The 15,064-nt window shown below is 48.6% G+C and overlaps 1 protein-coding gene across 1 annotated transcript; it reads right to left on the bottom strand.

Moving 5' to 3' along the window:
• Window positions 1-53: 53 nt before the first annotated feature.
• Window positions 54-12,685, bottom strand: PPP2CB (protein phosphatase 2 catalytic subunit beta). Its single transcript, XM_030449766.1, has 7 exons — window positions 12,449-12,685; window positions 5,212-5,421; window positions 4,809-4,982; window positions 3,711-3,800; window positions 2,443-2,604; window positions 1,448-1,566; window positions 54-871 (listed from the first exon to the last, which is right to left on the bottom strand). The coding sequence occupies exons 1-7, from the start codon at window positions 12,548-12,550 to the stop codon at window positions 799-801; spliced, it is 930 nt and encodes a 309-aa protein (XP_030305626.1). The 5' UTR covers window positions 12,551-12,685; the 3' UTR covers window positions 54-798.
• Between the last annotated feature and the right edge of the window lie 2,379 nt (window positions 12,686-15,064).

Raw genomic sequence — 15,064 nt, forward strand, 5'->3', positions numbered from 1 at the left:
GTCCCGCCCAGGTCCCGCCCCGGTCCCGCTAGTCCCAGCACAGCACCACGGGCTTGGGGGCTGACAACGGCAAGTTTATTGTTTGGGGTACAGCCGGAGGAGGAAGGGAGGGGGGAAAGGGCGCAAGCACTTCCAGGACAAATATACAGAAGGGGTAAAGGGGAAATAACAAAACAAACCCCAAAAAAAAAGAAAAAAAAAAAAAAAAAAGAAAAAAAAAAAAAAAAAAAAAAAAATAAAAGGGGGGGCCAGGATCAACAGAGAAGGGGGGTGGAGCTAAGGGAAGGCTTTTATCCGTGTTATGACAACGTACTCCCAAGCAGGAATCGCTTCCTTTCTCCAGTTAAGTCGATCAGATGGGTCATTCGGTAAAACACAGAGTGGTGGGGGAAGGAATTAGTGTGCATTTCCCTCGGGAATCACCTCTAAGTCATGCCAGTTAAACACTAGGACTAAAAATTTACAAAGAAGCGCCAAAGGAGATGGAAGTGTTATTCGAGTTAATTTTTTGTTTGTTTGTTTTTCTTTCCTCTCTGAACAGTCCAGAAGAGAAACAACGACTACAAATAATACAGCAGGCAAACTGTCGGGCTGATGGGGGACAGGATAGATAATAGTGTTGGAAGGAATTCAGTCTCAAGTTGTGCTAAACACTCTTCGTCCTTTGTATGGCACATTTTGGTCCATGATGGGGATTTCTGAAGTTGAGATGAACCCCGATTTCTTACAGAAACGTGTAAATATTGTTGCTCTTGAAAATGCCAGGTTGTACTTCTTTCTACAAAGGTTAGGAGAGGTTTATAGGAAGTAGTCTGGGGTACGACGGGTAACATGAGGCTCTCCACGACGAGGTGCTGGGTCAAACTGGAGGCTGTGAGGAAGAAAAAGGGATTGTTTTCCCTGTTTCCCAGCACCACAGTAAATATAGGATTTGCTCTCCTGCTGCTATCACCTTACTCATCCCAGCTGCTGCCAAATCAAGTGTTCTAGGTCCCAAAACGAGCACCTGTGAGAGTTAAACTCACCACAATGCTGCTAAGGGAGCAGTCAGCAGTCAGCACTTGGCCAGTCCATTGTTACCATCACAAGGTCTGCTGAATGCAAAACTCTCCCACTCAGCTTTACAAAGCTTAAGGTTACCAAAACTCAAAGACAGAAATCAATCTATCTTCACTCTCACCAGCAAGCTGGGGTTAGAGAGAGATGAAGAAAATGCAGAAGCTCCAACTTCTTCAGACAGCCAGGACAAGGAGATACTGCAGGACCCAAGATAAATTTTTAAGAGCTTAACTTCCTACTTGCTTTTAAATATTCTTGCAAGTTGAGCCCACACTGTTCACTCAAGAGTGCTTTGAGCTGGCTTTTCCCAAAGGAAACCATTTGGGAAGGATAAGCCATTCCTCAGAATACAGAAGGAGAGAGAACGGCCCAAAGCAGGGATACTCACAAGGAATATTTTAAAGTGTCATCTAGTTCCATGATAGCAGCCTGGTTCCCACAACGGTAGCAGTAATTGGGTGCACTGAAAATGGTAACCACATTTCGGTCATGGCACCAGTTATAACCCTGCAGAAAAAAGAGGAAGAATAAAAAATAAAGGTCTCTGTTAAACCTCAAACCTGCCTGAAGTTCCTTTTAAGGCCTGGAGTGATGCAAGGCACTTGTGACACAGCAGACTTCTCATAAGCCTTTCCAACTGACTTGGTTTTGTTCTAAAAGAATCACCCTACTGCAAGAACAAGCAGAAATTACCTCATAAAACCATCCCTTCAGTCACTCCACAGAGAGATGGGCCACTTGTCACTGATGTTTATCCATTTTGGATACAAAATATGAATCATACCACACAAAAAAACCAACAAACCCAAAGAAAACCAAACTTGAGGCCTGTAGGCATGCCTTCAGCTTCCATCTGCCACAAATGAGAATTTGCCTGTGGGATGCAAGTGACTTCCTGACCCACAGTACAACTGAAGGCATCTGCTTGAACTGGATTTTAAAAATACATCTGCTCCATTGACCCACCTGGCCTTTTTCCAGCAAGATGCACAAGAATAGCTGATCAACAGCCAAAATCAGGGCTTAATCCTGTCCCATCTGACTGCAGAGCACAACCAGACAGCCTGCTTAACGCAGCAGGGTTAAGTAGAGCAGTCAGTGTGTAAGGAGATTACTCCTGCTACAAAGGGGGTGACAGGGTCTCTTGGGCAATGTACTTGGGAAGCCCTAGGAAAAAGGGCAGAGCAACCCCTCCTTTACATCAGAGGTCAAAATACATCATTTGTCACTTGTTTTCACATCAATGAAATCCCTTTTTTGGCATTTACCTGGAACAACTTTGAGGTGTCAGCTTACCCAAACCCATCAGAAGGTCTCACAGAGGAGACAGGAACTGGCACCCATTTTTTTTGTTAATCTCAACTAGCAGAATGTTTGCCCTACCTCCATGACAAGCTGGTGAGCACGGGAGACCAGTGTGAGACCATTGGCATGATTAAATGTTTCAGAAATATCTTGCCCAAAGGTGTAGCCAGCACCACGAGGAGATATTCCCCAGCCACCACGATCATCTGGATCCGACCACAACAGGTCACACATAGGACCCTGGAAAAAAGAGGAAGTGTTTCCATCAGATCATTAGCAAGACCATGATAAAAAGCCACTTTTAAAATCTGTTTTGTTGACAGTAAAAAGACTGCCAGCACGGCCTTCTCTGCACAAAGTGCACGAGCTTATTTAACACACAAACCAGCAGCTGGTTACTTGTTGTATCAGTGTTCTTCCCAAAGAAATGAGTACACACACTGCTGAGGAAGGTGGAGTCCATGAATCCAAAAATTGTCCCCACCTCCTCTTCCACACACACCATTTACCATTTCACTTCAACTAGCTGGAAATACAAAGACATGGAGAGCAGATCCACCTTCTAACCCCTGGCAAGGTGTTCATAATTTAATTCCCTGGCCTATCACTGGACCTGACATAGTAAAAAATATGGTGTACAACTGGTGTGCAACTTCTACCTGCCACAGATGAAGCTCAGCACCTCTTCTTGCTGAGCTAAGGGGCACTAAACAGTCTCCAGCATTAATCCAAGCCTGCTGCTGTTCCCTGCCCTCTGATCTGACACCCCACCAATGCTGGGGGTTGTTTACAATGCTTATTTCAATTTCAGCCAAAGGTGTTGCAGGACAAAGAGTTCATTTTTGTCAGTGGAACATTCAAGTCCTTTTTAAGCCCAAACCACTCTATCACAGAGGAGCCATTTACCATCCTGGGAGCCCAGGTGGTTTCTTCAGAACTCACCCCAGGCTCCCTGAAAGTGCTGAACAAGGTGAAACAGCACAGAAGGAAGGACTGGGTGGGGAGGAGGGACAGTGACATAACATGGCTGCACGTGGTGGATGTTCACAAGCCTGTGACAAGGCTGAAGGTAGTAAACACTTTCTCTTGGCAAATACTATTCTTTAAGGCAGTGTGATGTTAAAAGAAATCCTGTGATTCTGTGAAAAACAGCTGTGAAAAATCTCACAACTCTCCTTTAGCTGCAATCAAAGCACAGCAACTTGTGTGTTTTTCCCAATTCATGTCCACCTGTTCTAGCCCTTAGAGAGGCAACAATCTGCTGCACAACCCCTTTATGATTTCAATGTATTTGTATCTTCTACCAGCAGATACGTAAATTTATGATGTATTTCTCTTCCTGTTACCTCATGTGGAACTTCCTGCAGGCGGTCCAGAGCTCTGATATGATCCAGTGTATCTATGGATGGAGAGAGGCCACCGTGGAGACAGAATATCTGTTCCAGAGGGAAAAAAGAACAATCTGTTCAGTGTGTGTTGTTATGGAAGACTCATCTCAGAAAACAGCTGTTTTGAACTCTGTTATCCTTTTTTTTACAATCACAGCCATCTCCCCCTCGTGGCAGATAAACAATTTTAATTTGGGCAGAAGGAAACAAAACTAAAAGGCTGCAGCTTGCACAGAGAGATCAGAGCAACAGCAAAGATTCTTTTAAGGTCTTGCCTCATGGCCACACCTCAGCTCACACCTGGTGTATCACAAGGGGATCTCTGATCCTTGAGCACCCTTTTAAAATAACCCATACACATCATACCCTGCCATTCCTTGGGCTCCAGGATCTAAAGCCATTCTGCACCATCAATTTGTATTATCACCTCACTAAGTTCTTTCCCAAGCCCCCAGATTAAAAAAAAAAAAAAAGGATCCCAAGTTAAAGGAGTTTGTTTGACACTACTGTGTCCAGTTCTGGAACCCCTGACACAGGAAGGACACGGAGCTGCTGAAGTGAGTCCAGAGGAGGCCACAAAGATGCTCAGAGGGCTGGAGCACCTCTGTGATGGAGCCAGGCTGAGAGTTGAGTTGTTCAGACTGGATGAGAGAAAGCTCCAGGGAAACCTTAGAGCACCTTCCAGTGCCTGGAGGGGCTACAGGAAAGCTGGGGAGGGAGTTTATGAGGGTGTGAAGTAACAGGACAAGGGGGAATGGCTTTAAACTAGAAGAGGGGATGTTTAGGCTTAGAAATTAGAAGAAATTCTTCACTACAAGGGTGGTGAAACACCTGGCAGGTTGCCCAAGGAAGCTGTGGCTGCTCCATCCCTGGCAGTGTCCAAGTCCAGGTTGGATGGGGCTTGGAGCAACCTGGGCTGGTGGGAGGTGTCCCCGAGTATGGTGTAGGGTGAGAGCAGATGATCTATAAAGCTCCTTTCCAACCCAAACCAGCCTGGGATTCTGCGAATACAGTCTGAGGAGCTCTAGGAAGTGGGGTGTTCTCCTTCCAGCTTACCTGTCCATCTACTAGGGCTGTAAGTGGCAGATAATCGAACAGGTCTGTGAAGTACTTCCAGACGTTGGCGTTGCCGTACTTGCGCAGACACTCGTCGTAGAAGCCGTAGACCTGTGTGATCTGCCTGCTCTCGTGGTTGCCCCTCAGGATGGTGATGCGTTCCGGGTAACGCACCTGCCAACACAGAGAACCCTTCTGTAACAGGAGAGCTGCACCAGCAGCAGGGACAGAAAGAACTGATGGGGTGTTTGAAAGAGCAGCCAAGCACTCAGCTCCGTTAGGGAATGTGTCCGCTAACGCGTTTTCATTCACCCCCCAACAGCAGTGTCAGTGCAAGCAGCAATTCTGTCAAAAAACACTGTTTTTTGCCCAAAGCTGCTGGAGAACAACTGTCAAACCATACCTTTAATGCTACTAGAAGAGTCACTGTTTCCACCGAGTAATAGCCTCTGTCCACGTAGTCTCCCATGAAGAGGTAATTTGTGTCTGGAGACTTCCCTCCGATTCTAAAGAGTTCCATAAGGTCATGGAACTGCCCGTGGACATCTCCACAGACAGTGACAGGGCAACGTACCTCCTGCACGTTTGATTCCTTTGTCAGGATTTCTTTTGCCTAGTAGGAAAAAAAAAAACCACAGTTGGGACAAAAAGGTAGGGAGCTCCTCCATAGGATAAGGGTCAATGGTTTTAAATTAGAGAAGAATGGATTTAGACTGGATGTCAGGAACAAGTTCTGTCCCATGAGGGCAGTGGAACCATGGCCCAGGTTGCCCAGGGAGAGGGTTGAGGCCTCATCCCTGGTGATGTTCAAGGTGAGGCTTGAGGAGGCTCTGAGCAACCTGATTTGGGTGAGGGTGTCCCTGATATTGGACTGGGTGACCTTGAGAGGTCCCTTCCAACCCAAATCACTGTGATTCTACAAGCAGGAGGCACAGATGTTATCCCATTGCATTCACACTGGAAACTAAATTTCTCTCCAATAGCATAAGCTGACTACTGAAAAACCAGTTCACTGAATGAGGAAAGTCCAAGTACATTCCACAGATGCCTGTGCACAGGGACAAGCAGGTTTGCTGCTGCAAGGCCAGGCCATTCAGGTCTTATTGTACCACAAGAACTGACGAACACGTTCAGAAAAGTAACTGAGTTAATTCCCAGACTCTCTGGAAACAAAGCAATGAACTTTGAGATTTGCACTGATTCACAACTGCCATCACCACTGGGGTTCACCTGGGAGTCCTGTGCTTCTTCCAAACACTTCTCAGTGCAGACAAGATCAAGCACTGTTCCAGTGAGTTTCGTGGATATCACAGGCAGATGTCACCCTCTGTAGCTGCCCCAGCTCCAGGGGGGTACTGCACTGTCAGAGGGTGGCATGGGGTGTGCGAGGTGCCTGAAGCTGGATCTCCATAAAGGGAACCCTCTCTGCCTGTTCCAAGGACACAGGGGAACCAACACATCCATTTCCTTTGCAAAAGGGACAGATTTATTCTTCTTGTTTAAGCTGCTGAGGAAAAGGAGCACTTCTGAGCTTCACCTTCCTGGCCTGACACAGAACATGGCTGCACATGCAAGAGGTGCTTCCTGCCTGCCTGTCCAAGCCTCCTCCAAGCACAGCAGCTGAACAGCTCCTCAGGACAACTGGAAATGCAAAGTTGGAGGCAACTGAAACACACGGAGCCATAACCAGCTTCCCTGGCTGGCAACAAAATGACCACAGATGGAAGGATGGCATCCCTGGAGTTAGTCACCTCTTCCTCTTCAGCCAGCAGTTCCTCAGCTAATTACAGCCATGTCATGCAGCCTATCTACATCACCTTATTGCTGTTATCAAATATCCTGTTTGTTTTGCTGTCTCCAGCTCACCCCCTGATGCAGATCAGTGCTCCAGGCACACCTGAGAAAACCCACAGAGAAGCTCAGTCAGATCTGAACAAGAGGGACAAGGTGGCCAGTGCTGAACAGCCACCAGCAGGACATGACCTGGGTTTCCATCACCAGATCCCTCACCTCAGGATGATGTATCTCCTACTTGCTGCTACCAGGAGGAAGCTGGACACTCTCAGTGGGCTCCCCTACCTAACCCAAGGTTGATGAGTTCCTGATCCTCAAAGACATGTCCCACACATGGACTCAATGACATATCTTGCAGTTCTCAACCAGCTGGAAACTGATGAACACGTTGAGTCTTTGAGTGCAATGCTAATACTCTTAATTCCATTCATGTACCTTTGAAACACCTATTGAGAGCTTCTGCCCTCTGTGAGAGTCAAATGCTTAAAAAGAAATGGCATGGTGGTGTTGGGCTGAGAGATGGACTTGATGATCTCAAGAAGTCTTTTCCAACCATAATGATTCTGTGATTCTAAATAGACTTTAAGCCTCTGGGGAAAAGTTGCAGGACACTGCACGGGCACCATACACATTTACCAGGGTCTCAGCCACATCAGCACTCTCTACCTCTCCAATTCACCCCAAAAACCTATTCACCTGTCCTGAGAACACATAGAGGTGAGGCAGCATGGCCAGCAGACAAGAGCTCCTTCTTAAGAGGGCAAACACACATTAAACACATCCTAGGAAAGTGAGCCCACCCCAGCCCTGAAATTTTGGTACTAGGAGAATCTAGAAGCTTCCATCAGGAGAGAGGAGGAGCTAGCAGCTGAAGAGCAGCAGCTTTTTAAGCTGTCTGCCAGCTGTTGCTGAGGAGCCTATTTTAGCTTACTATGTAGACAAACATACCTTCACTTGAATAGATTAAGGCTGTTGTTTTAGCACCACAGAGCCAGCTCAAATCTGGCTCGGGATCTCAGCTCAGCTGGCCACAGAAGTTTGCCCTCATGTGACTTTTTAATGCAGAACAAGACCTTTAAAATCTGAAGCATCATTTAAAAAACACCCTAGAAAAGAGGCAACCAACCAGGGTGCACTGCTCACCTGTTTCACTGTAAAGAGATGTCTTAAAATCACAAAAGAAGGATAAAAAGCTCTGAGCTGTCCTGCATTATCATAACTTACTTACTTAAGAAGGCTGTTAAACAACTTTGACTTAAGATTCATATTTTAGCTACCTTTGTTTGAGGGAACAGTGACTAATGTTATCAGCTTCCTAAGCCTGTGTCCCACTTGCTGTGGATGAAAAGCATATCCAGGTCAGAAGAAGCAGGAGCTTTTAGGTATTTTTCTCAAATAAGCCTCCATTAAGCATGAAAGTTACCATGTCTGTGCTCAAAATTGCCTCAAAGACTAGGAGATTTGTTGGCTGTGAGCCTGCCCACCATCTCAGCTCCCCTCTCTTTCCCAGTTTTAGGTTCTGCAGATCACTTCTGTAGACTGGAACACAAGCTTGTTTGCCATCAAGCCCTCAAGCCTTGAAGGGAGAGAGGCTGGAGAGTGGATGGTGCCAATGACCAACTGTCTTGTCCCTACAAAAGGAAACCCAGCAGTCCCAGGGCTTGAACACAACCCACTAATGTGCTGCTCCAAAGCCCACATCAGCTCAGAGACTCCCATTGGGATCACCAGGAGATTAATCCCTCTGTGAGAGACTTAATGAAATCCACATCAATTATTCCACTGGTCAGATCAGTCTCCAGTAACTGGGTAGAGCTGATTCCATGGGTGAGGGGATCATGAGTCAATGAGGAGAGATTTTTCAGCACTGTGCTTTTACCAGAGGAAAAAAAAACCCAAAGACCCCAAACACCTGCTTTGCATGCAGGCTCCTTTGAGAGCACAGCAACTCAGCTCCTCCTGGGACATTCATTTACTGCTCCACAAGCTCAGTTTGACCCAAAGGGAAAAGAATCAGCAGCCAGGGAGCAGAGAAGAGCCTGGAGCCTCAGGAGTGACAGGGACTGTCAAGGTGCACATGTGTTCCTAGAGGTACCCTGGGCCAGCCCACCTCAGGATGAGCCTTACAGCTGGAGAGATTAAATACTCCTGGCCATGACTCAACACTCACAATTTCATGGTTTGAACAGCATCCAGGATGCTGCTTGGCACCACCACTCATGCTAATTTCACCAATTAGTGCACAAGAGCTTCCAAGCTCATTCTCCTAAAATTATTCTTAGGTGATAGGATCTCAGAGGACATCAGAGGTACGTGCCAGTCACAGCAACACTTCCCCCCCACACCCTCAGCAGCAAATGGCTCCTGCTGCTGGGTTTGAAGCATCAGTTTACAATTAGCATTCTATAACCATGCAAGAAACTCAGGTCTTCATTAGTGATAACAATCCTTCTCCTCCCACCACTGCATGACACAGAGCTCCCAAGCTGCTCACAGCAACGAGACTCTTAACCCTCCCAATACATCCAACGAACAAGGAGAGAAAAAAAGAAGCAAGAGAGAGATGGTTACAGATGGCTGCCTGCCTGTGTTTAATTTAAGAGACAGTCTTTTACCTGCCTTCTTTCACATCCCATTTTATTACCTCAGGGAACAGCCCTTTTCCCTGGGATCAGCAGGATGGCTCTCAGCTCCCTCACCCACACCAGAATTTGTTTGCTGACCCGATGTGACCTTGGAAACATTCAGTGGTTTCTGTGTCCTAACTCAGGAGCCCTTCCTATTAAATGAAGCCAACTCCTTGGCCTTTTAGCCCGACTCCAGCTGTCCAAAATACAGGTTACAACCCCTGCAAGCTCAAGGGCAGCTTGGTGCTGCCAGCACTACCCAAGTTAACAATTTCAAAGCCAGAACCAGCACAGAAAGCACCTCAACAAAGTGCAGATATAATCCAAGGCAGAACTCTTGTACAAGATTTCCACTGCCTGTTTAATTAAAAGGTTTTTAACAACCTTCTGCCATGAAGAGAGTCCAGGAACATGATGTTAAGAGAAGTAGTGTGATGCCAGACAACAAATGCATGTTTCCCCAACATACTGGAACACTTCTCATGTCTACAAGCTCCAGCAGTGATCATATTTGTTTGTCCTTCCATTATCCTCTAAATGTCAGCATGATTTTAGGTAGGTTTCATTTTAAAGACCAGCAAAATGGGAAACAAGCACTCTCCTGTTGTCTTGAGCTGACATCTTAACTGCATGAAGAATACAAGATTGATTAGCTGCCAAAATTATGTCATAACTGGGCAGGTGAAGACAGAATGTGACTTTTACAGGTGCAAGTGTCAAGAGCTTTCAGAGTACAGAGTAACCTGGCAGACCCTCATCAAGCCTTCCCTTCATGACTGTCCATTATGCCTGCAATCAAAACCAAGACTGACCCACAAAGACTCATCTGGAATTTTTTTGTGGGTTGTTTTTTTGTGTGTGTGTGGGGGGGGGGTGTTTTTTTTGTTTTGTTTTGTTTTAAACTTCTGCATACTTTGACAAACATAAACCTGAGACAAGAGGTACTACTGTGCTTGGCCTCTTAGAAATCAGTCACACCAGAGGGAGTGCTAAGAAGCAAGACAAGGTTGGTAAGGCTTTCTCCAAATATTATCTCAAGGAAACAAACTAAAGCAGCTTTCTGGCAGGGCTGCTTCACACCAAAAGCAAACACACACATCCCAAAAGTTTCTTGTAAGCTCCTTTCCACACCAGATGAATGATACAACCACTCCCCAAAAACTTAGGAAAAAGCCATGAAAGAGCATTGCAGAGTATGTATTTCATACCCATAAAGAATGAGGTGCTGTGACAGATGACACTTGTTTCTCACAGGTTCAGGGCTCCTGCCTGCCAGCTGGATGACAAACTCCCCCTCCACCTCCAGCTCCAACCTGCTGAGCTGTGCTGCCACTCTCCCTATTTACTGGGTGATCCCTGACATGCAGCCACAACCTGCTGGCACTGTCCTCCTGCTTTTCAAAACATCTGAATTAACTTCTCAAAGCTCCTGAACAAAGCAACCAGAGAAGAAGGGAAACGTTTGTTGTTTTCTTTCGGTTTTTCTGTCTGAGCTTGCTGGTTAGAAGAGCAGTTCCCAACCAGCAGTGCTTGGAGCAGAGGACAGACTGTGCTAATAAATTATTTCAGGCTTATTAGCTGGGCCTCACACAAGAGAAAGCACAGCCAGAAGGAGCTCTTACTCATTCTCCAAGATACAGCTACTCCTCATCTACTCCTCATGCCACTGCTGTTGCTCCCTGCTGTAGCATCAGCCCTCCTCACCACACTCCTTCAGAGAGCTGGAAAAAAAGTGATAAAACAAATGGAGAGGCCTAGCAGGGAATTAAAAAAAGTGACAGGGGAGGAAGAAAACAACCAAACAACAAAACAAAAGGGTGAGCTAGATGTCAGGATCACTGATGAAAGCATCTGCCAGGAAGCCAGAGCCTGGAGCCAAACAAGCAGCTCCTACTTTTCCAGTGAGCATCCCAACACATCCTGAGGTTGCAGCACAAACCCTCATCTGCTGTCCAGATCTCATCACCCCGGGAGGGTACCCAGGATCTGGCAGAGGGAAAGTCCTCTGGGGCTGTCCCTGAGATGTTCAGTCACTGGCCAGAGTGTGTGGCCATGAACAGGCATCAGAAAACATGTTCCACTTCTGAGAGGGCTGATGAGGATGCACAGGCAGGTGACAATGCCAGGCTCACCATCAGCCACACAACACTGAAGGGAACACTCAACCAGCCACCCCTCTGCCTAATTATCACCAACCCACCCAACACAGGAAGCAAAGCTCTTCCCTGGACCACCTGATGCCCACCTGGGTCTCCTGCTGGTCACTGAGATAAGTAAACACCATGATTAATATTTGATACTGCGTGTGTTACCACAGCTTTAATTGCCAAAAAAAAAAAAAAAAAAAAAAAAAAGCCTAACTTGAGCATAAACTGCAATATTGAGAGAATGCTCACACGGAGGTTCTTAACTTCTCAGGCCTAAAGATTGGTCTCTCCTGATGGAAAAATAAATAAATAAAAAAAGCCTCTTGACAGCCTACCCTAACCTCTTGACAGCCTACCCTAATCAACTCCAAATAGGAATGTGCCAAAGGGCTGTCCAAACCTCTGTCCAAAATAGCAAACCATGCCCTTTATCCTGCCATTTCTCCTTCTATTTTAGTCTCCCTCAGCAGCCACTGAGCCTCGGCTCAGGTCGGCAACCACAGCTTCTCCCTTATCCCCCCTCTGCTTTCCTAGATTACACATCCCATGTCAGAGGGTGTCCTCATTGATTTAGGGATGACTTTTCAGCGTGTGGCTACTACACACTACGAGATGCCAGGGAGCAGTGCAAGCTGAGGGCCCTAAAACACAGAACAGATCCCTCCTGGAACTCAACACCCCCGAGTTTAGACGATCCCCAAAACCAAAGGATGAAAAACGAGCTACTGAGGGAAAACTGTGGGCGAGAAAAATAAACTATAACCGAGGCGGTTTTGACACTGTCACTGCATACCAAAGGACTCCCAGCCTCAGCCATACTGCAGGCAGCACCGCGGCCTCACAGCCGGCAAAGTCAGGGGCAGCCGAGCTGCTTCCCCCTCCAGCACCTCCCCCTGTGCTCCCACTGCCATTTTCCCGGAGGCTTCGCCCGCAGCTCCCCAACAGCGGGGCTGGGAGCTCGCACACCCCAAAACCACTCCCGGCTCTGGAGAACCCCTGCTTAACACGTCCCAGAGGCGAGAGGAGGCCGGGCCGGGCCCAACGAGTCCTCTCCCGCCAGCCCCGCACTCACCTTCTCGCAGAGGCTGCGGACCTGGCTCTCGCTCAGCTGCCGGCACTCGTTCAGCTGCTCGATCCACTGATCCAACTCCTTGGCGAAACCTTTTTCCTCCATGGCGGTGGGGCCGGGCAGGGCAAGGGCCCCACCGCTGTCGGGACCCGCGAGGCCCGGGCCCGCCTCAGGCCGGCGGCGCAACAACCGAGAGGTGCGAGGCCTTCCCCGCTGCTGCTCCGCGTAATGGCGGCCCCCACCCCCCCCCTGCGCCTCCCCTCCCGCTTCCTCCCGGTGCTGCGCACTTCCGGACACACCCACCCCGCGCGCGCTGCCGGGACCCGCCCCGCGCCGGGGGTGGCACCGCCTCCTCTGAGGGGATGGCGGGGATGGAGGGGATGGGAGTGAGGGGAGCTGAGGGGATGGGTGTGAGGGGAGCTGAGGGGATGGGTGTGAGGGGAGCTGAGGGGATGGGTGTGAGGGGAGCTGAGGGGATGGAGGGCATTGCTGTGAGGGGGGCTGAGGGGATGGCTGGCATTAGTGTGAGGGGAGCTGAGGGGATGGGTGTGAGGGGAGCTGAGGGGATGGGTGTGAGGGGGGCTGAGGGGATGGCGGGCATTGGTGTGAGGGGGGCTGAGGGGATCTCTATGCTTCCTCTGAGGAGATCGCTCTCCTTCCTCTGAGGGGATGGCGGGCATTGCTGTGGGGGATCTGAGGGATCGCTCTGCTCCTTCCTCTGAGGGGAATTGAGGGGATCACCGTATTCCTCTGGGGGGATCACTCTGCTTCCTCCTCTGGGGGATAGCTCTGCTCCTTCCTCTGAGGGGATCGCGGCCATTCCTCCTCTGAGGGGATTGCTCTGCTTCATCTGAGGGGATTACGTTCATTCGTATGAGGGGATTGTGTTTATTCCTCTGAGGGGATCACAGTCATTCCTTTGGGGGGATCACGTTCATTCCTCCTCTGAGGGGATTGCTCTCCTCCCTCCTCTCTGTTCACCCTCTGGGGTGCAGTGGGGTAAGAGGTGGAGGTGGTTTGGTTGTAAGAGACCCTGTGAGATCACTCAGACTGACCCTTAACCCAACACTGCCAAGGCCACCACTGAACCACAGACCTCAGCACCACATCTACCTGGGCCTGAAGTCCCTCCAGGGATGGGGACTCCAGCACAACCTGACAGACCTTTCATAGAATCATAATGTGGTTTGGGTTGGAAGGGACCTTAAAGCTCATCCAGTTCCAACCTCCCACCAGCCCAGGTTGCTCCAAGCCCCATCCAACCTGGGCTGAGACACTGCCAGGGATGGGGCAGCCACAGCTTCCTTGGGCAACCTGGGCCAGGGGCTCAGCACCCTCACAGTGAACAATTTCTTCCTAATGTCTGACCTAAATCTCCCTTCTTCCACTTTGAAACCATTTCCCCTTGTCCTCTCTCTCCTCGTCAAAGCCATGTCCATGTCCAAAGCCCTCCCCCAGCTTTCTTGTAGCCCCTTCAGATATTGGGAGGTTGCTCTGAGCTCACCTGGGAGCCTCCTCTTCTCCAGGCTGAACAACCCCAATCCCTCAGCCTGGCTTCCCAGGGAGGTGCTCAGCCCTCTGAGCATTTCAGTGGCTCTGCTCTGGATCTGTTCCAGGAGCTCTGTGTCCTTCTGATGCTGGAGACCCCAGAACTGGACCCAGTACTCCAGGTGGGGTCTGAGCAGAGCAGAGCAGAGGGGGAGAATCCCCTGCCAGGACCACTGTCAGTGCTGCTTTGGATGCAGCCCAGGACAGGGTTGGTTTCTGGGCTCCAAGCACACACTGAGGGCTCATGTTGAGCTGCTGGTCCACTGCCACCCTCAAGTTCTTCTCCTCAGGGCTGTCCTCATTCCTTCCTCCTCCCAACCTATATCAGTGCATGGCACTGTCTTGACAGGGAAGAAATGGTTCCTAATACCCAATATAAAGCTGCCCTGGCACAACTTCAGGGCATCTCATCTCATCTCCACTCACTACAACCTCATTTTGGGGAGCTGGAGGGGATGAGGTGTCCCCCCAGCCTCCTCCAGGCTGAGCCCTCCACTTTCCTCAGCTCCTCCTCCTGAGGCCTGTGCTCTAGGGCACTGATTTGACTTTGAAGTCGTGGCAGCATTTCAGGAGATTTTTTTTTTTTTTTTTTTTTTTTTTTTTCTTTTTTTTTTCTTTTCCTTCTTCCAGGGCTTCTAAGACACCAGCACTGTATCAATTAATGATAAAAAGTAATGTAGTTGCTTAGAGCCTCATACTTGATCCATTGGTCAGCCCTAAACTGTGACAGAGCTGTGAACATTTCCATCTCCTGCAGCATGCCCAGCTCTTTGTTTGATCTTCTCTCTGTTTTGATCTGCTTTACTGCAAGGGAACAGTAATTTATCATGATAATGATGTAATAACTCTGGTTATTACATTGCTAAGGTCTGCAGCACTGGGTATGCTCAAGTGCCTGGCCCAGGCAGTGAGGAATGGGATTTTAGGAGGTCACTGGTGGGAAACTTTCCTGGGATTTCTATCAGAATAAGATCAGTGAAGTCCCTGCAGTGGTTTTTTGTTTTTTTTTTTCACATCAGATGGGAAATCTGAAAATCACCAAGGACCTACTGGGGCTGTGCAAGTGTTCTT

This window comes from Calypte anna, chromosome 4A (assembly GCF_003957555.1).
Source record: "Calypte anna isolate BGI_N300 chromosome 4A, bCalAnn1_v1.p, whole genome shotgun sequence".
NCBI lineage: Eukaryota > Metazoa > Chordata > Aves > Apodiformes > Trochilidae > Calypte > Calypte anna.

Bases quoted from the DNA above. Each gene is read 5' to 3' on its own strand.
- PPP2CB (XM_030449766.1), bottom strand. From the start codon at position 12,550: ATGGAGGAAAAAGGTTTCGCCAAGGAGTTGGATCAGTGGATCGAGCAG. The intron at 3,801-4,808 runs GTAAGCTGGAAG...CCTCTGGAACAG, and splicing joins CAGCCCTAGTAGATGGACAG to ATATTCTGTCTCCACGGTGG. The intron at 872-1,447 runs GTGAGTATCCCT...TCTTCCTCACAG, and splicing joins GACACTTTAAAATATTCCTT to CCTCCAGTTTGACCCAGCAC.